This window comes from Pleurodeles waltl, chromosome 11 (genome assembly GCF_031143425.1).
Source record: "Pleurodeles waltl isolate 20211129_DDA chromosome 11, aPleWal1.hap1.20221129, whole genome shotgun sequence".
In the NCBI taxonomy this organism is placed as follows: domain Eukaryota; kingdom Metazoa; phylum Chordata; class Amphibia; order Caudata; family Salamandridae; genus Pleurodeles; species Pleurodeles waltl.
Genome location: NC_090450.1, coordinates 92,423,264 through 92,449,220, shown reverse-complemented (window position 1 = coordinate 92,449,220; position 25,957 = coordinate 92,423,264). Strand labels below are relative to the sequence as shown.

At 46.3% G+C, this 25,957-nt stretch overlaps 1 protein-coding gene across 1 annotated transcript in view; it reads left to right on the top strand.

Annotated features, from left to right (window-relative positions):
* PRKCI (protein kinase C iota) overlaps positions 1-25,957 on the top strand; it is a 224,825-nt gene that overhangs the window by 181,366 nt on the left and 17,502 nt on the right. The window contains exon 17 of the mRNA XM_069213180.1: positions 21,950-22,065. Within this exon, the coding sequence (XP_069069281.1) occupies positions 21,950-22,065 (116 nt within the window). The remainder of the gene's footprint in view (positions 1-21,949; positions 22,066-25,957) is intronic.

The window sequence follows — 25,957 nt, the reverse complement described above, 5'->3', positions numbered from 1 at the left end:
GTCTGTCTTCCCCCGCCTCGACGTCTGGCTGTTGAAGGTGGACTCGCCTCAGAAAGTCTTCTCCCATCTTCAGACTACAGCTAACCTCCTGCACACACTGGGTTTTCACTATAAACGTGCCAAAGTCACACCTGACTCCCTCTCAGAAGCTCCCTTTCATCGGAGCTGTTCTGGACACAGTGCAGTTTCGGGCTTATCATCCCGAAAAGCGAGTCCAAGATATTCAGGCTATGATTCCGATCTTTCAGCCTCTGTCTTGGGTTTCGGTGAGACTGACTGTAAGGCTGCTGGGCCTCATGGCCTCCTGATCCTCCACTCAAACTGCCTCTTAGAGCGAATCTTCTGTTGCAGCAGCAGGGGACAGTTCTCCATCTGAACCTGTACAACCTCCACCTTCAAGCGTGGAGATTGAGCGACGACAGTTGACGACTTGATCTTCCACCCAAAGTTTGTGGTGATATCTTGACAGCCAGGCGTCCCTCCACCAAAACGGTATACGCTTGTCGTTGCTATAAATTTCTGATGGATACAACTACCTGTGGATTCCTCACCTTATGAATTCGATCCTTGCACCAGCATCCGACGGAAAGTCGTCTTCCTAGCTGTCTACGTCGACGAGGACGTCATAATGGCACGGCTCCGCGTGACTCCATCTGACGTCAACGTGCCAATAAGAGGTCCTCGTCGGCGTACTGGCGTCAGTTTTTCCTTTTTCCGTGCTTCGACGCCAAAGTTTTTTCTTCCTGGCCCGTTGGTAACTGTAACGATTTCTCAAAGTTACAATGTCGCCTCCGAAGAAGTCCGGGTTTAAGCCGTGTAGGGAATGCGGGGGTCGGATGTCAGTGACCGACCCCCATTTGGACTGTATTTGGTGTTTAAGCTCCGAACATGATGTGGAAGGTTGTTCTTCGTGCCAGAGCATGAATCCGAAAGCTCTGAAAGAACGCGAGGCAAAGCTCTTCTTGGCCAAGGTAAAGAAGAAGGAACACAAGAAGGTTTCCTCCCATGCTTCTCCCAAAAAACATAAGAAGCGGCGTCATCATGACTCTCTGCGCCGTTCGGAGCGGAGCCGATCGAGGAGTCGTTCGAGGTCTCGTTCGTCACAGCGCCAGAAGACGTGGGAGATGAGCCCTACGGTCACGCCTCAGCCGGAGAGTCCGGGGTTGTCACCGGCGCCTTCAGTCTGAGGTCACTCAAGGTAGTCCTCGCTTTTCGCCGGCGCCGAGGGATCCTGATGTTCCCCAGACATCTACACAGCAGTACCCGGCTTTCCTGACTCCAGGGCCGGATCCGGCTGCATTTTTTAATGCAATGTATGCTGTTTTTCAATCCATGGCCCCTGCTGGTACACCGGCGGGTCCCACGGGCCATTGGCATTCAATTTGGGCTCGCCGGCGCCATACAGGGCTGCTCCATTAATGCCTTTCTGCCCCACAGAGCCTGGTGGTCCGGCGCCGGGGGTTTCCCCTGGCAGGAGTCCTTTGCCTGGGACCGTGGATCTGTCGGCTTCTCATCAGACTCCTTCTCCGCGCCATCCGGCGTCACTGATGGCCTCATCCAGACCAGCTCCATCTCCTTCCATTCATTCGGCTTCGAGGAGGTCATCTGCCGACTTCGGGCCGGCGCCAGCTCCGACGCCGGTTGAATCTAGGAGCCTTCCTGAACCGGTTCGGGGTCTGAGATCATCGGCGTCGATGGAGTCCTTGTCGACGCCGGCTCTGGAAACTCATCTAAGATCTCGAAGGAAGGCGTTGAGGCTTCTGGAGGAAGAGGAATACAGAAGGCTTGAGGAAGGTGAGATAGAGCCTTCTGATGACTTCCAGGGGCTTGCCACTGCAAGTGGTTTGGATACTTCCCCGGAGTGGGACATTGCTTCTCCGGGGGAGTTTACTGAGGAGTCCGCCTCCTTCCATGCTGTGGTGAGGAAGGCAGCTGACTACCTGGATTTGCCTTTGTCCACGGCAGAAGTAAAGACTAACCTGCTCACAGAGGTTCTTCATCCATCTTCCTCCAGTGCTGACCCTTTGCTGCCTTTTAATGAGGCTTTGACGGAGCCTATTATAGACCTATGGAAAAAGCCGGTGACATCTCCTACTGTGAACAGGGCAGTGGCGAGAAGGCATAGAAGTGCCCCAGGAGATCCAGTTTTTCTATCTCGTCACCCGACTCCGGAGAGTTTGGTGGTTCAGGCATCATGTTCTGCAAAGTCTGCCCCCGGTACATTCCCTGGTGTTCCGACAGACAGAGAATCCAAGACGATGGAGCAATCCTCGAAGAAAATGTTCTCCTCTTGCAGCATGGCCCTAAAAGCTACCAATTCCACCTGTGTGCTAGGCAGATACATCCATGCCCTAATGGACTCTGCTAAGGAGATGGCAAAAGATCTGCCACAGGAAATGCAAACATCTTTTGGGTCCCTTTTCTTGGATGCACAAGCTGCTGCACAGCAGATTATACAATCTGGCTTGGATACCACGGATTCTATTGCCAGGGCCATTGGAACATCGGTGGCTACGAGAAGGCATGCCTGGCTAAGATCTTCGGGTTTCTCATCAGATGTACAATCCACTTTAATGGACCTTCCGTTTGATGGAGAAAAGCTGTTTGGGGACAAGGCAGACTCTGCCCTTGAACGGTTTAAGGACTGTCGGGCTACAGCTAAGTCCCTGGGTTTGCAGACCCCTTCTGCTACATTGTACAGACCTTTTCGTAGGTTTCGAGGATTTGCTAGAGGCTCTGCCTTTCGTAGGTCTCAATCTTATGCCCAACAACCTGCCAACCCGCCTTATCGTGCCTTCAGAGGGCGGGGTAAGGGTAGGGCTAGAGGCCCAGCCCAGCAGCTCTCTTCTTCATCCTCTTCTGGTGGACAACAGCAGAAGCAGCCCTAGTTTTCCCCACTTTATCAGTCATACTTCTCCTGTAGGGGGAAGATTGAGTCGTTTTCTACAGCAATGGAGGTCAATTACAACAGACTCGTGGGTGCTAGGAATTGTGGAAAAGGGCTATGCTCTCCCCTTTCAGGAGTTTCCTCCTCCCTTCCCCCCCCCCCCCGTCCCTCCTTTTGTTCAGAAGACCATCTTCTGTTGTTGCAACAGGAGGTTGTAGCCATGTTGGCAAAGGGTGCTATAGAGTTGGTACCGTTGCAGGAAAGGGGTCAGGGGTGTTATTCAAGATATTTCCTGATTCCCAAGGTGGACGGTCGGTTGCGACCGATCCTAGACTTGAGGATTTTGAATTTGTTCCTCAAACAGGAAAAATTCAAAATGCTGACCCTAGCGCAGGTGCTATTGGCGTTGAACGAAGAAGACTGGATGGTGTCTGTCGACTTGCAGGACGCGTACTTTCATGTTCCCATAATCAAGTCGCACAGGAAGTATCTCCGTTTTGTGGTCGGATCGCAACATTACCAGTTTGCGGTCCTTCCGTTTGGTCTTACTTCAGCACCCCGGGTCTTCACAAAGGTGACAGCAGTTGTAGCAGCACATCTCAGAAAAAGGGAGGTAGCGGTTTTTCCCTACCTGGACGATTGGTTGATCAAAGCCAAGTCTCCAGAGATTGTGTTGTCTCATCTGCGAATGACAACGCAGTTGTTGTTCGATCTGGGCTTTACGGTGAACGTACCCAAATCTCACCTGGAGCCCTCTCAACGCCTCCTGTTCATAGGGGCAGTACTGGACACGACAAAGTTTCGGGCCTACCCTCCGCCTCAGCGGGTACAGGACATTCAGGCGCTGATTCCTTTGTTTCAAAGTGGAGCGGCAGTTCCAGTCCTCAAGGTCTTACGCCTGCTGGGTCTGTTTGCTTCTTGCATTCTGTTGGTCACTCATGCTCGCTGGCATATGAGGGCTCTTCAGTGGTGCCTCCGCAGACAGTGGTTCCAGCACAAGGGGGATCTCAGGGATTCAATAAAGATCTCCAGGGACCCTGTAGCGGATCTTCTTTGGTGGGCAGAGGACGGCAACCTTTCCCCAAGGAAAACCGTTTTCACTGCCTCCTCCAGTGGCCACAGTGATATTGGATGCTTCCACTCTAGGGTGGGGAGCTCATCTGGGGGACCTGGAGGTCAAGGGTCGTTGGTCTCCAGCGGAACAGATGTTGCATATCAATCTGTTGGAATTGCGGGATGTACTTTTGGCGCTCAAGGCCTTCCTCCCTTCCGGTCAGTCAGTTCAGATCCTGACGGACAACACTACCGCAATGTGGTATATAAACAAGCAGGGAGGAGTGGGGTTGTATCTTCTTTGCCGAGAAGCCCTACGACTCTGGTCCTGGGCTCAGGACCATCAGATTTGTTTGATGGCAAATCATTTGGCCGGGGTGTTGAATGTACGTGCGGACGTTCTCAGTCGTCACTTCTCATTAGATCACGAGTGGCGTCTCCATCCGGATCTAGTCCTCCACATTTTCGAGATGTGGGGTACTCCTCAGGTGGATTTATTTGCCACTCGGGAGAACGCGCATTGTCAGTTATTCAGCAGCCTCCAGTATCCGATGCAAGGGGCGTTGGGGGACGCGTTTCAGATGTCCTGGAGCGGCCAGTTGCTTTGCGCGTTTCCCCCCCATACCCTTGATTCCTTGGGTTTTGAGGAAGGTTCGTCAGGACCGGGCCCAAGTCATATTGGTGGCTCCGGACTGGCCGAGAAGGGTATGGTATACAGACCTACTTCAACTCTCTCAGTGCCCTCCGCTCCGTCTCCCGCTCAGGGTAGATCTCCTCTCTCAATCGCAGGGGCAGGTTTTACACCTCCACCTCCAGAGCCTGCACCTTCATGCCTGGAGATTGAACGGGGCAACCTGAGTTCTTTTTCTCTCCCACCGGATGTAGTGGATGTTATACTATCGTCCAGGCGACACTCCACTAAATCTATTTATGCCGGAAGGTGGGCAAAATTTGTGCTGTGGTGTGGAGAGAACCAAAAAGATCCTTTAAAGGCCCATCTTTCAGATGTACTTTTGTTTGTTCTCAGTTTGGCGAAGAAAGGCTGTGCTATAGCTACAGTTAAGGGTTATTTGGCAGCTCGGTCGGCGTTTCTTTGCCTTCCGGACCAGCAGTCTTTATTCAAGTCTCCCATTGTACATAGGTTCCTTAAGGGTTTGGTGAATAGCTGTTCGATGGCATCTGTCGCTGTAGATACACATGTTGTGCATAGCCCGCCATCTGGTGTTGGGTCGGAGTGTTACAAGTTGTTTTTCTTCGAAGAAGTCTTTCGAGTCACGGGACCGAGGGACTCCTCCTCTTTGTCTCCATTGCGCATGGGCGTCGACTCCATCTTCGATTGTTTTCTTTCCGCCATCGGGTTCGGACGTGTTCCTTTCGCTCCGGGTTTCGGAACGGAAAGTTAGCTAAATATCGGAAAAATTACGTCGGTATTGTTGCGTTCGGGATCGGCTTAGTTAGAATCGACACCGAATCGAAGAGTGAAGAGCTCCGGTACCCTTCGGGGTAGTTTTCGATCCCCCGTCGGGGCCTGGTCGGCCCGACCGCGTGTAAAACAACGCTGATGGAACGGACCCCGTTCAGTTTCTGTCCTAAATGCCACAACAAATACCTGTATACAGACCAACATTTGGTCTGTAACCTGTGCCTGTCGCCTGAGCACAGTGAAGAGACTTGCGAGGCCTGTCGTGCGTTCCGGTCCCGAAAAACACTCCGTGACCGTCGAGCCAGAAGACTGCAGATGGCGTCCACGCCGACAGCTCACCGAGAGTTCGAGGAACAAGAGGAAGAAGAAACCTTCTCGATCCATGAATCGGACTCCGAGGAATTCGACGACCAAAAAACTGAGTAAGACGTCGAAGCCAGCACACAAGAAAAGTGACAAGGCCCAGGGGACGCCACTGCCACCAGGCCATGGCTCGACCCATAAATTCGGTGACCGACCATCGGCACCGAAAAAGGCCGAAATGGTGCCGAGATCGTCCGACTCCGGTCGAGACACCGGCACGCAGCCTTCTCGGGACCGAGAAAGTGCTGCTGAAAAACATCGACGCCGAGATAGCGGAGCCGGAACTGCTCGACGCAGAGACAGCGGCACCGAGGAAGATCGACGCCGAGAGGGTTCGACTCCGAAAAAGAAGAAGGTCACCTCGGAGCCGAAAAAGAGTACAGACAGGGTTTCGGAGCCAAAACGACCCGCAACCGACCCAACTACCGGTTCCTATTCAGAGGAGCAATCACTGTCCTCTCGGATGCGAAAGCATAGATTTGAGGAAGAGTTGCAATCCACCGAAGTGGACCACACTCAGAAACGTATTTTTATACAGGAAGGAACAGGGAAAATAAGCACCCTTCCCCCTATTAGGAGAAAAAGGAGACTGGAGTTTCAGTCAGACCAAGCACCACAAACAAAAATGGTGAAAAAGGTAACTCCGCCACCCTCTCCTCCACCTGTAACTAACGTTTCACCGGCACAAACTCCATCACATTCCCCGGCTCACACCACCATGAGCCAAGGTGACCAGGACCAAGACGCTTGGGACTTATACGACACCCCAGTGTCGGACAACAGTCCAGAGGCGTATCCTACAAAGCCCTCACCACCGGAAGATAGCACAGCATACTCACAAGTGGTGGCTAGAGCAGCAGAGTTCCACAACGTGTCCCTACACTCGGAACCAGTCGAGGATGACTTCTTATTCAACACCCTCTCCTCCACCCATAGCTCCTACCAAAGCCTGCCTATGCTCCCAGGAATGCTTCGGCACGCAAAGGAAATCTTCAAGGAGCCGGTCAAGAGTAGAGCAATAACACCAAGAGTGGAAAAGAAATATAAAGCACCTCCCACAGACCCTGTTTTCCCCACCTCACAGCTGCCACCAGATTCCGTCGTAGTAGGAGCAGCTCGCAAGAGAGCCAACTCCCACACATCTGGGGATGCACCACCCCCAGATAGAGAGCCGCAAGTTCGATGCAGCCGGAAAGAGAGTCGCAGTACAAGCTGCAAACCAGTGGCGCATCGCTAACTCTCAAGCACTACTTGCGCGCTATGACCGAGCCCATTGGGACGAGATGCAACACCTCATTGAGCATCTACCCAAAGAGCTACAAAAAAGGGCGAAACAGGTGGTTGAAGGACAGAACATATCTAATAATCAGATACGCTCCTCTATGGATGCAGCGGACACAGCTGCAAGAACAATTAACACATCTGTGACTATTAGAAGGCACGCATGGCTACGAACGTCTGGTTTTAAACCAGAGATACAGCAGGCAGTGCTCAATATGCCATTCAATGAGAAACAACTGTTCGGACCAGAAGTGGACACGGAAATTGAGAAACTCAAAAAGGACACTGACACTGCTAAAGCCATGGGCGCACTCTACTCCCCGCAGAGCAGAGGCACTTACAGCACCTTCCGCAAAACAACCTTTAGAGGGGGGTTTCGGGGTCAGGCCACACAAGCCAGCACCTCACAGGCAACACCGTCCAGCTACCAGGGACAGTACCAAAGGGGAGGCTTTCAGGGCCAATACAGAGGACAATTCCCTAGGAATAGGGGAAAATTTCAAAGCCCCAAAACCCCTACAACCAAACAGTGACTCACATGTCACTCATCCCCTCCACACAACACCAGTGGGGGGAAGAATAGGTCAGTATTACCAAGCATGGGAGGAAATAACTACAGACACTTGGGTCTTAGCAATTATCCAACATGGTTATTGCATAGAATTTCTACAAATCCCTCCAAACATACCACCAAAAGCACAGAATTTATCAAAACAACATTCAGACCTTCTGGAAATAGAAGTTCAAGCATTATTGCAAAAGAACGCAATAGAACTAGTACCAAAGACACAAATAAACACAGGAGTTTATTCACTGTACTTCCTAATACCAAAAAAGGACAAAACACTGAGACCAATCCTAGACCTCAGAACACTAAACACCTACATCAAATCAGAACACTTTCACATGGTCCCGCTACAAGAAGTGTTACCATTGCTAAAGCAACAGGACTACATGACAACCTTAGATCTCAAAGACGCGTATTTCCACATACCAATACATCAGTCGCACAGGAAATACCTCAGGTTTGTATTAAAAGGAATACATTACCAATTCAAAGTATTGCCGTTTGGTTTAACAACCGCACCAAGAGTCTTTACAAAATGTCTAGCAGTAGTGGCTGCACACATCAGAAGGCAGCAAATACACGTATTCCCGTATCTAGACGACTGGCTAATCAAGACCAACTCACTGACAAGGTGCTCACACCACACAAATCAGGTCATACAAAACCTCTACAAACTCGGTTTCACCATCAACTATGCAAAATCACACATTCTGCCGTGCAAGGTACAACAATACCTAGGAGCCATAATAGACACAACAAAAGGGTTAGCCACTCCAAGTCCACAAAGAATTCAAAATTTCAACAAAATCATACAACGCATGTATCCAACACAAAGAATACAGGCAAAAATGATATTACAACTTCTAGGCATGATGTCCTCATGCATAGCCATTGTCCCGAACGCAAGACTGCACATGAGGCCCTTACAACAGTGCCTAGCATCACAATGGTCACAAGCACAGGGTCACCTTCTAGATCTGGTGTTGATAGACCGCCAAACATACCTCTCGCTTCTATGGTGGAACAGTATAAATTTTAACAAAGGGCGGCCTTTCCAAGACCCAGTGCCACAATACGTAATAACAACAGATGCTTCCATGACGGGGTGGGGAGCACACCTCGATCAACACAGCATACAAGGACAATGGGACGTACATCAAACAAAACTGCACATAAATCACCTAGAACTGCTAGCAGTTTTTCAAGCACTAAAAGTATTCCAACCAATCATAACTCACAAATACATTCTTGTCAAAACAGACAACATGACAACAATGTATTATCTAAACAAACAGGGGGGGACACACTCAACGCAGCTGAGCCTTCTAGCACAAAAGATATGGCGATGGGCAATTCACAACCACATTCGCCTAATAGCACAGTTTATTCCAGGGATCCAGAATCAACTTGCAGACAATCTCTCTCGAGATCACCAACAAGTCCACGAATGGGAAATTCACCCCCAAATTCTAAACACTTACTTCAAACTCTGGGAACACCTCAAATAGACTTATTTGCAACAAAAGAGAACGCAAAATGCCAAAACTTCGCATCCAGATACCCACACAGGCAGTCCCAAGGCAATGCCCTATGGATAAACTGGTCAGGGATATTTGCATACGCTTTTCCCCCTCTCCCTCTCCTTCCATATCTGGTAAACAAATTGAGTCAAAACAAACTCAAACTCAAACTCATACTGATAGCACCAACATGGGCAAGGCAACCATGGTACACAACACTGCTAGACCTATCAGTAGTACCCCACGTCAAGTTGCCCAACAGGCCAGATCTGTTAACACAACACAAACAACAGATCAGACATCCAAACCCAGCATCGCTGAATCTAGCAATCTGGCTCCTGAAATCCTAGAATTCGGACACTTAAACCTCACACAAGAATGTATGGACGTCATAAAGCAAGCTAGAAGACCATCCACTAGACACTGCTATGCAAGCAAATGGAAAAGGTTTGTTTGCTACTGCCATCATAATCAAATCCAACCATTACACGCATCTCCAAAAGATGTAGTGGGTTACTTACTACACTTACAAAAATCGAACCTGGCCTTCTCTTCCATTAAAATACACCTAGCAGCAATATCGGCATACCTGCAGATTACCCATTCAACTTCACTATTTAGGATACCTGTCATTAAAGCGTTTATGGAAGGCCTCAAAAGAATTATACCACCAAGGACACCACCCGTTCCTTCATGGAACCTCAACATCGTCTTAACAAGACTCATGGGTCCACCCTTTGAACCTATGCACTCTTGCGAAATACAATTCCTAACCTGGAAAGTTGCATTTCTCATCGCCATCACATCTCTAAGAAGAGTAAGTGAAATTCAGGCGTTTACAATACAAGAACCTTTTATCCAACTACACAAAAATAAAGTAGTCCTAAGGACCAATCCTAAATTTTTGCCAAAGGTTATTTCACCGTTCCACCTAAATCAAACGGTAGAGCTACCAGTGTTCTTCCCACAGCCAGATTCCATAGCTGAAAGGGCACTACATACATTAGACGTCAAAAGAGCACTTATGTACTACATCGACAGAACTAAACACATCAGAAAAACTAAACAACTGTTTATTGCATTTCAAAAACCTCACGCAGGAAACCCAATATCGAAACGGGGTATAGCCAGATGGATAGTTAAGTGCATCCAAATCTGCTACCTTAAAGCAAAAAGACAACTGCCCATTACACCAAGGGCACACTCAACCAGAAAGAAAGGCGCTACCATGGCCTTCCTAGGGAATATTCCAATGCACGAAATATGTAAGACAGCCACATGGTCTACGCCTGACACATTTACCAAGCACTACTGTGTAGACGTGCTATCAGCACAACAAGCCACAGTAGGCCAAGCCGTACTAAGAACCTTATTTCAGACTACTTCCGCTCCTACAGGCTGAGCCACCGCTTTTGGGGAGATAACTGCTTACTAGTCTATGCACAACATGTGTATCTACAGCGACAGATGCCATCGAACTGAAAATGTCACTTACCCAGTGTACATCTGTTCGTGGCATCAGTCGCTGAAGATTCACATGTGCCCACCCACCTCCCCGGGAGCCTGTAGCCGTTTGGAAGTTAGCCTCAACTTTGTACATTTGTAAATATATTAAATCTTAAATAGGTACATACTTATTCACTCCATTGCATGGGCACTATTACTAACAAACAACTCCTACCTCACCCTCTGCGGGGAAAACAATCGAAGATGGAGTCGACGCCCATGCGCAATGGAGACAAAGAGGAGGAGTCCCTCGGTCCCGTGACTCGAAAGACTTCTTCAAAGAAAAACAACTTGTAACACTCCGACCCAACACCAGATGGCGGGCTATGCACAACATGTGAATCTTCAGCGACTGATGACACGAACAGATGTACACTGGGTAAGTGACATTTTCATTCCTCCTACTCCTTTTCACATGCCTCAGTGGGACTTAAATCTTGTTTTAACATTCTTAATGGGTTCGCCTTTTGAGCCCATGCATTCATGTCCATTGAGATATTTAGCCTTCAAGGCTGTTTTCTTGATCGCAATTACTTCTGCCAGGAGGATTGGAGAGCTTCAGGCACTTTCCGTTAAGCCCCCTTTCACTATGTTTTTCCCTGATAAAGTGGTTCTAAAAACCAGGGCTGCTTTTCTACCGAAAGTTGTCACCCTTTTTCATATAGGGCAAAATATCACTCTTCCCGCTTTTTACCCTCCTCCCCACCCGTCTAAAGAAGAAGATAGACTCCATAGGTTGGACCCTAAGAGGGCCCTCAGTTTTTACCTCGAAAGAACTAAGGACTTCGTTTAGATGAGCAACTGTTTGTTGGATATGCTGGTCAGCAAAAGGGCAGAGCGGTACAGAAAAGGACACTCTCCAGGTGGGTCATTTTGTGTATCAAGATCTGTTACTCTTTGGCAAAAAAGGTCCCTCCTGAAGGTATCGGGGCCCACTCTACTAGGGCTAAATCTGCATCCTCGGCTTTGGCGAGGGGAGTTCCATTGATAGATATATGTAAAGCGGCAACTTGGGCGTCCCTCCATACTTTTGTAAAACATTACTGTTTAGACTCTGAGATGAGGAGGGATGGTCATTTTGCTCGCTCAGTATTGCAGGATTTCTTAGTGTAATCAGGCGGGCACCCACCACCGAGTTCGGTACTGCTTGGGACTATATTCATAAGGTGAGGAAACCACAGGTAGTTGTATCCATCAGAAGAACAAGTTACTTACCTTCGTAACTACCTGTGGATTCCTCACGGTCCCTCCCGCCTCCCCGTTGCCTGCCTGATTGCACAGTTATCTTGCAGTCTTTCGTTTAATATTTATTCTTATATTTATATATATATATTTGTATGTATATAAATGCGTATATATATTTATATGTATATAGTGATAATTCTCTATATATTTTTGTATATTCATGTATTTAAACTCTCAATAAGAGTGGATGATTTAAATGGTCAAGGTTTTTGTGTGCGTATATCTTTCTATATTAATTATCAATTTTCATGATCGGTTTACTCCTATTTGCTTTAAGAGCACGAAAAAATGAGGTGAAACTGACGTCAGTACGCCGACGAGGACCTCTTATTGGCACGTTGACGTCAGACGGAGTCACGCGGAGCCGTGCCATTATGACGTCCTCGTCGACGTAGACCGCTAGGAAGAAGACTTTCCGTCGGATGCTGGCGCAAGGATCGAATTCATAAGGTGAGGAATCCACAGGTAGTTAGTGTATCCACCAGAAAAAGCGTTACCGAAGGTAAGTAACTTGTTCTTTTGGCATGGTGCACCAACAGGTCTGTTGATTCCCTCTCTGCCCCTCTATCTGATGTTCTTTTGTTCATTCTTTGGCCCAGCAGGGCTCTGCTTTGGGCACCCTTAAAGGGTATTTATCTGCCATTTCAGCCTTTAAGTTACCTGATCAGCCCTCATTCTTAAAATCTCCTGTTGCGAGTAGATTCCTAAAAGGTCTCACTCATTTATTTCCTTCCACTCATCATGCCTCAGTGGGACCTCAATCTTGTCCTTACTTATTTAATGTGTACTCCCTCTAGCCGATGCACACTTGTCACTTACTGCTCCTCACCTTCAAAACTGTCTTTCTTGTTGCCATCACCGCTGCTCGCAGGGGGAGTGAGCTTCAGGCCCTTACGTCCAAACCTCCATACTTGTCTGTGCACCCTGACAAAGTGGTGCTGCGAACTTGGGCTTCCTTCCTTCCTTCCGAAGGTGGTTGCGCCTTTTCATGTACACCAGTCCATCACCCTGCCTACTTTCTACGCACCCCCACATCCTTCTCATGAGGAGGAGAGACTCCACTGTCTGGACCCAAAAAGAGCGTTGGCATTCTATTTTAATCGTACTAAAGATTTCCGGGTGGACGATCAACTCTTTGTTGGGGATGTGGGTGTGAAGAAAGGGAAGGTGGTGCGAAAACGTACCATCTGTCGATGGGTACTTCTTAGCATCAAGATGTGCTATGCTTTGGCCAAGAAGCAACCCCCTAAGGGCTTGCGTGCTTATTACACCAGAGCAACTGCTGCTTCCGCTGTATTAGCATGCGGTATTCCTGTCCTGGATATCTGCCAGGCAGCTACATGGGCATCCCTGCACACGTTTGCTAAGCACTACTGCCTAGAAAGTCAGGTCTGTCAGGACAGCTACTTTGGTCGTTCGGTCCTGCAGGACTTCCTAGAATGATCTTGGTTCGCAGCCCACCACTGAGGATGGCATTGCATGGGTACCTAATCTAATCTAAGGTAAGGAATCTGCACCTAGAAGTCTATCAGATGTACAAGTTACTTACCTTCGGTAACAAAATATCTGGTAGAGACATATTCTAGTTGCAGACTCCTCACCAACCCACCCATCATCCCTGCTTGCGAACTGATTTCTAGGGACAGGGATTCTCCTCTTCAGGTCGTTGGCTCTGGCGCAGCAGTCTGTGTTCTTAGCGGCTCTGCGCTTTGGCTTGGAAAGACGTTAAAAGAAACTGATGTCACTGCGCTGTCCATGTACTACTTCTGAGGTCATCACGGTGACTAAGACATTGACACCTGCTGAGTCGAGTGACGCCACCTACTGACGCGTAAGGGTATTGCTCAAATAAAAATCTCCGGATCCAGTTTGACGCCTGGAGGAAATTCAAAGGTAAGGAATCTGCAACTAGAATGTCATTACCAGATATTTAGTTCCCGGAGGTAAGTAACTTGTACTTCACGTACACTTGAAAGGGAAAACATTAGGAATTGTTTTTTTTTTTTTTTGCTTTTTTTATTACAGTTCTAGCTATGCTTTAAAAAAAATTCATTAACTGTGGCCTAGAATAATGCTATCGATTTTAAATAAGCTTTGCACAGATAAGATTACTTTTGTCTTTAAGACTAGTAGTAGTATAACTGTTCAGTGAGGTATGCAAGGGCAGTTGTTACTTGCCAGGTAAGGTATGTCACACATGCAAGATGAAAAACCATTGATACTCATTAACATGTGGATGCCTTTCACTGTTTTATGCTTGCTCTTCTAAAATGAAGACTCCCACTAACACCCCACCCCACCCCTACACGACAGTGGTCTTTTCAGGACTTGAAAATGAACCAATATTATGTAAAAAGGAAATACTCAAGTCAATAATGATGGTTCTAGTATTTTCAGAGCACAACCTTCGCCTTAAAATAGTTGACAGTTATTCAACAGATAATACAAGTAAATCAAAGAACACGAGCACAAATATCTCAAAGATAAAAATTGCAAGAAAGAATATGTTCAAATGCAGAACCAAAAAATAAGAATTAAAGAAAATCTAATGCTGGCTTAAGATACAGGAACAGTATGTTCGATGGCATCTGTCGCTGTAGATACACATGGTATGCATGAGCTCGCCATCTGGTGTTGGGTCGGAGTGTTACAAGTTGTTTTTCTTCGAAGAAGTGTTTTCGAGTCACGGGACCGAGTGACTCCACCTTCTGTGCTCATTGCGCATGGGCGTCGACTCCATCTTCGATTGTTTTCTTTCCGCCATCGGGTTCGGACGTGTTCATGTCGCTCCGAGTTTCGGAACGGAAAGATAGCTGAAGACGGAAGATTTTCGACGGTATCGTTGCGATCCGGTTAGAGATAGACACATACGACGACGCGTTGAACATCGAAGCGCTTCGGTGCCCTTCGGGGTAGATTTCGGCACCCCGTCGGGGCCTAGTCGGCCCGACCGCGTGGAGGACAACGCCGATGGATCGGACCCCGTTTCGATTCTGCCCCGAATGCCACAACAAATATCCTTATACGGACCTGCACTCGGTCTGTAATCTGTGCCTGTCACCCGAGCACAGTGAAGAATCCTGCGAGGCCTGTCGGGCGTTCCGGTCCCGAAAAACTCTGCGCGACCGTCGAGCGAGAAGACTGCAGATGGCGTCCACGCCGAAAGAGCGTCGACAGTTCGAGACAGAAGAAGAACAGGAGGAATCCTTTTCCATCCAGGATTCAGACTCCGACGAGCTACACTCTACAAGAACTGTGAGTAAGACGTCGAGATCAAACCTTAAAAAAGGAAAGAAGGCCCAGGGGACGCCACTGCCAACCGGCCATGGCTCCACCCAAATTCTCGGTGACCAACAATCGGCACCGAAAAAGGCCCATTCAGTGTCGAGATCGTCCGACTTCGGTCGAGACACCGGCACGCAGCCTCCTCGGGACCGAGAGAGTGCTAAACAGAAGCATCGACACCGAGAGTTCGGTGTCGACACCGATCGACGCCGAGACAGTGGCGCCGAAGACCATAGAGGCCAAGAATTTTCGGCACAGAAAAAGAGGAAGGTTACCTCGGAGCCGAAAAAACAATCGACAGGGCTTTCGGAGCCGAAAAAAGCGACATCAGACCCTGTTTCTGGCTCCTATACCGAAGAGCATTCTATGTCTTCTCAACTGAAGAAACATAGATTTGAACAAGAACTGCAATCCACTGACGTGGATCACACGCAAAAGCGTATCTTTATTCAGCAGGGGACTGGGAAGATCAGTACCCTTCCACCTGTCAAACGAAAGAGAACGCTTCAGTTTACTCCTCAGCAAGACACAACACAAAAGGTAACACCTCCTCCCTCGCCTCCACCTGTAACTCCGGCTTCGCCAACTTACACCCCGTCACATTCGCCAGCTCACACCGCCATGAGCCACGACGACCAAGATCAGGATGCGTGGGACTTGTACGACGCACCAGTGTCTGATAACAGCCCAGACACATACCCAACTAGGCCATCACCACCGGAAGACAGCACAGCCTACTCACAAGTGGTGGCTAGAGCAGCTCTATTCCATAATGTGGAACTACACTCGGAACAAGTAGAGGATGATTTTTTATTTAACACCCTCTCCTCAACCCACAGCTCCTACCAAAGCCTGCCGATGCTCCCAGGCATGCTACGCCATGCAAAAGACATTTTCAAGGAGCCAGTTAAAAGTAGGGCAGTGACGCCTAGGGTGGACAAAAAGTATAAGGCGCCTCCTACGGACCCTGTCTTCATCACCTCTCAGCTGCCACCAGACTCTGTGGTGGTAGGGGCTGCCAGAAAACGGGCAAACTCACACACTTCTGGGGATGCACCTCCCCCAGATAAACAAAGTAGGAAGTTCGATGCAGCCGGGAAGAGGGTTGCTGTCCAAGCAGCAAACCAGTGGCGCATCGCAAATTCACAAGCGCTGCTAGCGCGATACGACAGAGCCCACTGGGATGAGATGCAGCATCTCATTGAACATCTCCCAAAAGATCTGCAAAAAAGAGCAAAACAGGTTGTTGAGGAGGGTCAAAACATTTCCAACAATCAAATCCGCTCCTCCATGGATGCAGCAGACACGGCCGCAAGAACCATTAATACGTCGGTTACCATCCGTAGGCACGCATGGCTCAGAACGTCTGGATTCAAGCCAGAAATTCAGCAGGCAGTGCTTAACATGCCAGTAAACGAGAAACTTCTGTTCGGTCCGGAGGTCGACACAGCTATAGAAAAGCTCAAAAAGGACACTGACACTGCCAAGGCCATGGGCGCACTCTACTCCCCGCAGAGCAGAGGATCTTATAACACCTTCCGCAAAACACCTTTTAGAGGAGGGTTTCGGGGTCAGGCCACACAAGCTAGCACCTCACAGTCCGCACCGCCCACCTACCAGGGACAGTACAGGGGAGGTTTTCGGGGCCAGTATAGAGGGGGGCAATTTCCTAGGAATAGAGGAAGATTTCAAAGCCCCAAAAACACTACCAACAAGCAGTGACTCACACGTCACTCACCCCTCCCACACAACACCAGTGGGGGGGAGGATACATCAATATTACGAAGCATGGGACAAAATAACTACAGATACATGGGTCCTAGCAATTATCCAACATGGTTATTGCATAGAATTCATGCAATTCCCTCCAGACATACCACCAAAATCACAAAATTTATCAAAATACCATTCACAACTTCTAGAGATAGAAGTTCAAGCACTACTGCAAAAAAATGCAATAGAATTAGTACCAAGCACACAAATAAACACAGGAGTTTATTCACTGTACTTCTTGATACCAAAAAAGGACGAAACACTGAGACCAATTCTAGACCTCAGGGTAGTAAACACATTCATCAAATCAGACCACTTTCACATGGTCACACTACAAGAAGTGTTACCATTGCTCAGAAAACGCGACTACATGACAACCCTAGACCTCAAGGACGCATATTTCCATATACCAATCCATCAATCACACAGGAAATATCTAAGGTTTGTATTCAAAGGAATACATTACCAATTCAAAGTATTGCCTTTTGGTTTAACAACCGCTCCAAGAGTATTCACAAAGTGCCTAGCAGTAGTCGCTGCACACATCAGAAGGCAGCAAATACATGTGTTCCCGTATCTAGACGACTGGCTAATCAAAACCAGTTCGCTCACACAATGCTCAAACCACACAAATCAAGTCATACAAACCCTCTACAATTTAGGGTTCACCGTCAACTTTGCAAAATCAAACATTCTGCCAAGCAAAGTACAGCAATATCTAGGAGCCATAATAGACACAACAAAAGGAGTAGCAACGCCAACTCCACAAAGGATCCACAATTTCAACAGGGTCATTCAACACATGTCTCCAAACCAAACAATACAAGCAAGAACAATACTACAGATCCTAGGCATGATGTCCTCATGCATAGCCATTGTCCCAAACGCAAGACTGCACATGAGGCCCTTACAACAGTGCCTAGCCTCACAGTGGTCTCAAGCACAGGGTCACCTTCTAGATCTGGTGTTGCTAGACCGCCAAACTTACCTATCGCTTCTATGGTGGAACAGTATAAATTTAAACATAGGGCGGCCTTTCCAAGACCCAGTGCCACAGTACGTAATAACAACAGATGCTTCCATGACAGGGTGGGGAGCACATCTCAATCAACACAACATAAGAGGACAATGGAACATACATCAAACAAAACTGCATATAAATCATCTAGAATTATTAGCAGTTTTTCAAGCACTAAAAGCTTTCCAACCAATCATAACCCACAAATACATCCTTGTCAAAACAGACAACATGACAACGATGTATTATCTAAACAAACAAGGAGGAACACATTCAACGCAGTTAAGCTTGTTAGCTCAAAAAATATGGAAGTGGGCTATCCACCATCAAATTGGTCTAATAGCACAGTTTATTCCGGGGATCCAGAATCAGCTGGCAGACAATCTCTCTCGAGATCACCAGCAAGTTCACGAATGGGAAATCCACCCACAAATTCTGAACACCTACTTCACACTCTGGGGAACACCACAAATAGACTTATTTGCAACAAAAGAGAACGCAAAATGCCAAAACTTCGCGTCCAGATACCCACACAAGCAATCCCAAGGCAATGCCCTATGGATGAACTGGTCAGGAATATTTGCTTACGCTTTTCCTCCTCTCCCTCTCCTTCCTTACCTAGTAAACAAATTGAGTCAAAACAAACTCAAACTCATTTTAATAGCACCAACGTGGGCAAGACAACCCTGGTACACAACACTGCTAGATCTGTCTGTAGTACCACACATCAAACTGCCCAACAAACCAGATCTGTTAACGCAACACAACCAACAGATCAGACACCCGGACCCAGCATCGCTGAATCTAGCAATCTGGCTCCTGAAATCCTAGAATTCGGACACTTACAACTTAGCCAAGAGTGTATGGAAGTCATAAAGCAGGCCAGAAGGCCATCCACTAGACACTGCTACGCAAGTAAGTGGAAAAGATTTGTTTGGTACTGCCATCATAATCAGATACAACCACTAGAGGCAACTCCAAAACATATAGTAAATTACTTGCTCCATTTACAAAAAGCAAAGCTAGCCTTCTCTTCTATTAAAATACACCTTGCAGCAATATCTGCATACCTGCAAACTACATATTCGACTTCCTTGTATAGGATACCAGTTATCAAAGCATTCATAGAAGGGCTTAAAAGAATTATACCACCGAGAACACCACCTGTTCCTTCATGGAACCTAAACGTGGTTCTAACAAGACTCATGGGCCCACCCTTCGAACCCATGCACTCTTGCGGAATACAATTCCTCACCTGGAAAGTTGCCTTTCTCATCGCCATTACATCTCTAAGAAGAGTAAGTGAAATTCAAGCGTTCACAACACAAGAGCCTTTTATACAAATACATAAAAATAAGGTCGTCCTACGACCTAATCCAAAATTTTTACCAAAAGTTATTTCTCCATTCCATCTAAATCAAACGGTAGAATTACCAGTATTCTTCCCACAGCCAGATTCTGTGGCTGAAAGAGCACTACATACATTAGATGTCAAAAGAGCATTAATGTACTACATTGACAGAACGAAGAACATCAGAAAAACTAAACAGCTATTTATTGCATTCCAAAAACCTCATGCAGGTAACCCAATATCAAAACAAGGTATAGCCAGATGGATAGTTAAATGCATCCAAATCTGCTACCTTAAAGCAAAAAGACAACTGCCCATTACTCCCAGGGCACATTCAACAAGGAAAAAAGGTGCTTCAATGGCCTTTTTAGGAAACATCCCAATACAAGAAATATGTAAGGCAGCCACTTGGTCTACGCCTCACACATTCACCAAACACTACTGTATAGATGTGCTATCCGCACAACAAGCTACAGTAGGTCAAGCTGTATTAAGAACTCTATTTCAGACAACTTCTACTCCTACAGGCTAAACCACCGCTTATGGGGAACTAACTGCTTACTAGTCTATGCATACCATGTGTATCTACAGCGACAGATGCCATCGAACTGAAAATGTCACTTACCCAGTGTACATCTGTTCGTGGCATCAGTCGCTGAGATTCACATGGACCCACCCACCTCCCCGGAAGCCTGTAGCAGTTCAGAAGTTACCTTCAATTTTGTACATTTGTATATATATTACTTAATCCTTTAATAGGTACATACTTACATTTTTCATTGCGCGGGCACTATTACTATAGTACAACTCCTACCTCACCCTCTGCGGGGAAAACAATCGAAGATGGAGTCGACGCCCATGCGCAATGAGCACAGAAGGTGGAGTCACTCGGTCCCGTGACTCGAAAACACTTCTTCGAAGAAAAACAACTTGTAACACTCCGACCCAACACCAGATGGCGAGCTCATGCATACCATGTGAATCTCAGCGACTGATGCCACGAACAGATGTACACTGGGTAAGTGACATTTTCAATTTCTTACGTGTTATTTGATCTACCCTGTCTACTTTTGCAAGAGAGCAGTGATTGCTCCATGGCCTCTTGTACATATAAGGCATCAATATTCTGGTGCTATTTTGACAGCATTTGCCCAAGGCCTCTCGGGGAAACAGACCAGCAGTTTTTCCTGTTTCACTTACATCAAGCCAGCCAGTAAAAGAGTGTTTGGTAGAATGATGGCTGTCTAGTTAGAAGAATCCTCCTGATATAATGAAACTGTTTTTTTTTTAAATAGCTGCAGGCGTGGGGTTCGGGCAGGTGAAACTCTGCTCCCAGAACTGCAAGATGCTTATCTTTGTTTCAGTGTATTACATTCACAGAACCTGTTTGACGTGGGTGGTAGACAGAAACTGTCATGGGTTCTTGTTGCAAAGAACCGCTGGAGAGATAATCTTCACACTTAACCATAATTTAATGACTGGATGAACCGAATTACGGAACTGGCAGTTTCTCTTCAAGCTACATTGGATACATTCTTCGAATTGGGATTTCCCTTCATTGAAAATGCTAGCACAGAGGGGACAGTTTAAGTTCAACTGTTTTATGAAAGGTGACCTTCCCGATTATAATCTTACATTGCAGAGTTAACATGCTGTGAGTTTTAACAGCATTCAAACCTTTTCCAGGATTTTAAGAGATATGAGGATCAGACCTCACCACAACCATTACCAAATATGGTCCTAATTGGACATCAGTAGGTATTCTCGTTTATACACCTCTCATAATAAGCCTTTGTCAGACAGAAGGGCTCTTTGGATGTGTGAATGTGGGAAGTGTTCTCTGCAAGATCAGCTTAACTGCAACAATAAAGCATTTGACAGAGAATTAGAGTGTTTTATGTTGCATGCATCAAGCATTATGATATGAAAATAAACTGAGCAGTTCAGTCCTCGGGATGGCACATTCGACCAGAAGCGGAACAGTAACTACCGCATTTGTACTCCGTGCATTGCTTCAAGACCACTGTAAAACAGAAACATAGAGTTTGATGCCAAGCTTCACAAAGCAGTTACGCTTGGTTGTCTATCAAGACAGACAGCAGAATGGGGTATTGTTCTCAAGATTATTTTTGTTTTTGTAAGCTGCATCACTCTTACCTCCTTGGTAATCACTTACTACATCCTTTACTAAATAAGCATGTGGTATTTAAAAGATAGTGCTGGAGAAAAATGTTAACAACCTATGCTGAAGAACCACAAAGATGAACAAGGATCAATTTGTATTCACTGCACATTGATTGTCACAAACAGTAATTATGATCTAGGTATTGATCCATGAGTTCTAGAAACAATTACCGGGATCACTAAAAAAATTATGTAACCATCCAGTGCACCTGTGAAATTTATTATTGAGTTTTTTTTGTTTGTTTTTTGCTGGAGTTTAGTTGGTCAACTTCTGTCTGCAAGACTTAGACCTTTATTAATAATGTTAAAATATTCATGACTCAGCATAATGCCTCCAAGCAATAGATAGACTGATATGTTTGCTGTTCAGGGACCTTACACTTCATGGGATATTACTTATTGGTTCCCCAATTTATTCACTTTTTCTGTAATTTTTGTTTTTATTTATATTCTAAAGGTGACTTTTTTTTTCTTTGAAAACATTTCTTTTAGATGGAGCAAAAGCAAATTGTTCCACCTTTTAAACCTAATATCTGTGGAGAATTCGGATTGGATAACTTTGATGCCCAGTTCACAAACGAACCAGTACAGCTCACTCCGGATGACGAGTAAGTAGAACTTTAGAGGGGCTTTATGTAAAACCTGAGTACCATTATTCTTAAGATTTGCCTTTTCTTTCAGACATGATAATGGATTTATTTGCTAAAGTGTCTAACAGTTAACTTCACAAAATAGTTTCTGGTTAATTACGGATACTGCACACTCAGTTAATTATTGTTGCCCTTGTTTTTCAGCACAGTAACAGGTAGGTTGCTTAACACCAAAGACTTGAAGATTGTTGGCAAGGGCAACTCATTTCCTGTACTTTGTTATGCAACTGATCTTCCTTATACGTTGTAGGTCACATTTCTATAGTATGTCAGTTCTGCTTCAGTGATCAACACACTAGGATGCCTGTTCGACTAACTGTATTATGGCTTTCTGGTTCTTAGAATCGATATAGGAAATTAACCTTTAAAGAAAACTTCAGCTGTATATAAAGGCATCAGGTTATATTGTGCATCATCATTAACCATTTCCTTATGGTTCCATTGCTTCCAAGATCTGTCCTTTTGTTTCTTCTGAAATGGGGCTGTTCAGTTGGTTGTCCTACATCAAAACAGAAATAGTGAAAATTGCCTTTTTCCCCCAAGATGTTAGGCTTGCTCTTGCTGGTGACATTTGTATTCTATCCACTCACAACTTCAGTGAAGAAGAGAAGTCCCTGCCCGTGAAAGATTTTTTTTTCTTTTATTAAAGTCATCTAGACTGGATGCTATTGAAAGTTGTTTGTCTAGTCGCACGACCTTCAAGGGGTCTTGACTTGAGCAAGTGGTGGACACAAGTATTTGTAATCCATACACAACTCTGAAAGTAAATTAGTCTGCTTCGAGGAGGCAGGCTGTTGTCTGTTTTCAAAGTTAGCTTGCACCCGGAAAGAACCCTTTTTTCCTTTCTGGGCTCTGCTACTTTAAGTGTTTTGCATCTTCTGTATGCAATCTTCTTAAGAACTTCAAGAAAGTCATAAAATTTAATTTACAACGTCACCATATATATCTGTCAGTCTTCCTTAATTTTCGAACCCACTGAAACTTTTAATGACATATATTTCATAGAGCTGTACTAGAAATGTTGAAAGTGTTATGTACAGAAACATAATAAGTTGACTTTTCTTGCCAAAATACTTTTTTCACAGTACCTTTCAGTCCACACTGCTATGGTAAGAAGATATGTGTTGGCTGTTGCAGAAGAGATTTTATTTGCATCAGCCCCTCATGCCTCTGCACATCTAGCATATGCCCCTAAATCTTCCCGTTCTCTGAAGGAGCCTCGTTAGAGAGGTCAGTTGCAAATTGTGGTCTATGCCAGAATGCTAACGGAAGGAGGTGAACTCCAATGGTATGGAGCAGGTGTGAGTGCTGCCCATGTAGACCAAGGACAACCCTGATGGTCTTGATATAACATGCGCACAACGTTAAGTTCACAGATGGTTTCCTGCAGTAGAGCCTCACCACACTGGATAGAGTTCTGGAGTTGAGGTCACAACTAGGATATAGTGAGTACTATTTGATACCTTACATCTGTTGGATTTTAGTCTGGAAGTATATGTAGATGATCCTAGTGAGGAAGAGTATTGGTAAAACTGTTCCAGCTGGACATTTGTTTAAGGCTTGCTGTCCTTTCTTCTGTTTGTAGTGGGTCCCTGTCATTTATTTTGTATTGAAATTTACCCAGGCCACCTCTCCTATTGCTCCTCTTTATTGGCATGGGATCTTTTTGCAGCAAGCAAACACAAAAGGAGAGGATATGATATTCTGTAATTAACACACACAAGAAACTATAGTATATATGACCCTTGTTATGGTACATTGCAAAGACATATGTTCTTAGGACGTGCTGCTGTATATACACATACCCGGTATACTTCTGCCATTTAGTGTTGGGTTCGGGCGTGTGCAAGTTCTTTTTCTTCATAGAAGTCTTTTGACTCATGAGGTATAGTGAATGCTCCCTTAGTTGCCATGCTTATAGGCATTGACTCCATGATGTTTTGGGTTTCACCCCCTCTACACCCCCTCTCCCCCACACCCCAAATGGGATCAGACGTATACCGCCCTGGCTTCAAGTTCGATACTGTTATCACTTTCCTTCAAGCACATTTGCTCTTTCTTTAACTCCAGTAGCACCTGAAGACATTTCACATGACAACTGTTTCATTCTTTGGCAAAGCAATCTTGTGGTAGCCGACTTTCATTGTTGCTTCGCCGTAGGGGCCTCCGGCCTGCTTTGCTTTGAGATTTTCGTTAATGAGAATGCCTCACCAGTAACGGAAAGAACCGAACGTCCTTCCAATACTCCCACCAGTGCCACTCCAAATTTCCATTGACCGATCATTGTCAGGTTTGCAACCTCTGCAGCTCACCTGACCACAAGGATTCCACTTGTAAGACCGGTTTTGCTTTTCAGTTCTAAAAGACTGTTCGGTATCGACTGAAGTGAAGGTGTGTCCATCAAAGAACGGCAAGATATCCCCTGGTATCTTTGGGGAGCATGGCGTTGAGGCAGAGGAGGACGAACCTACACCTTTGGGAGCAAATCTCATCCAGTTATCTCCGAGCCTGGTAGTAGTCTTGACCTCCATGACGGAGTAGAAAGAGGAACAAGGTCACAGGTATGAAGATGCCAATAGTGAGTACCATGGTCTCCAAAACATAGCTCAAGCTGGCCCAACATCCATGAGCCCAAGGCCCAGAATCGCCACAGGGAGGGTCTGTAACCAAGCCAAAACGTAAAACCTCCAGCCAGGTCACTGCCTTTGGACCAAGGTCTGCACAGATCGAAGCATTGGGAGCAGAAAACATTCCTTCAGGCATCAGACCAACCTGTCCTTCAAGCCTGAAGATCCTGCACAGACTCTCGAAACCAAAAAGACCTTTAGTGGTGGCACTGAAACCTGCCTCAGTGCTAAAACTTGTTTCAACACCAAAAGTGTCCTCAACGTCCAAACCAACATCAACTCGGCCCCCTTTGTGCAGCAGAAACACCCTCAACAATGGGCTCCAATGACTCCGAGCAACACAAGCCCCAGCTCCTGCAGGAAGAGTTGGATGCTCAAAACAAACGTGTGCGCTCACACACTCCCAAACAGGTATGGTCCTTACAAAACCTAGGATGAAGCCAACAGAGACTTTGCCACAGAAGAGGAAGCTCAATTTTGAGGACGAGATTGCTCTGGAGCCTCTCCCTAAGCTCAAAAGGACAGAGGCACTAGCCCATCCATAGTCACCCTTCTCTTACCACCACCACCTCCTCTACACATCTCCTTTATATACTCCCACCTCCCCCGTGAGCTTTCCCACTCTACAGAGATCATCTTGAGGGGAAAGCAGCCCAAAGCATCCTGCAGACCCCTAGGACATACCCCACGACCCTGTGCCTACGGCGACCCATGGGACAATTAGTGTTGATCCCCTGGGCGATACAGACCTCAAACTGTATCTGCTTGGCCATCACCTAGATGACACTACCCTCTACCACAAGGCCATAGGGCCACCATCTACCATAAAGTGAAAATGCATGTCCTCTAGGTAGATGGTAACTTCCAGATAGTCGCTATCAAAATCCCAGGACACTATCAATTCCTCCTGATGCTTAAGGGAGTGCTTAAGGTTATCACAGACACCTTTAAGCAACCTGTGAAAGCTAGGATTGTCGCCCCAGAGGTCCATTAAAAAAATATGAGAGATCTCCCTGGGGAATATATGCAAAGGGTTGAAGAGTTAGTGGATGTAGGAAGAACTATTTGCAACACTACCATCTGCGATGCTTTGGATACTGCCAACACTGCCGAATCAATACCAGTAGCCAGGCTTTATAGTTCTGGTTTTAAATCAGAAGCCCAGCAACATTTGCCCAACCTGCTCTTTGATGGCAAATACTTATTCAGTCCGAAGGTTGACC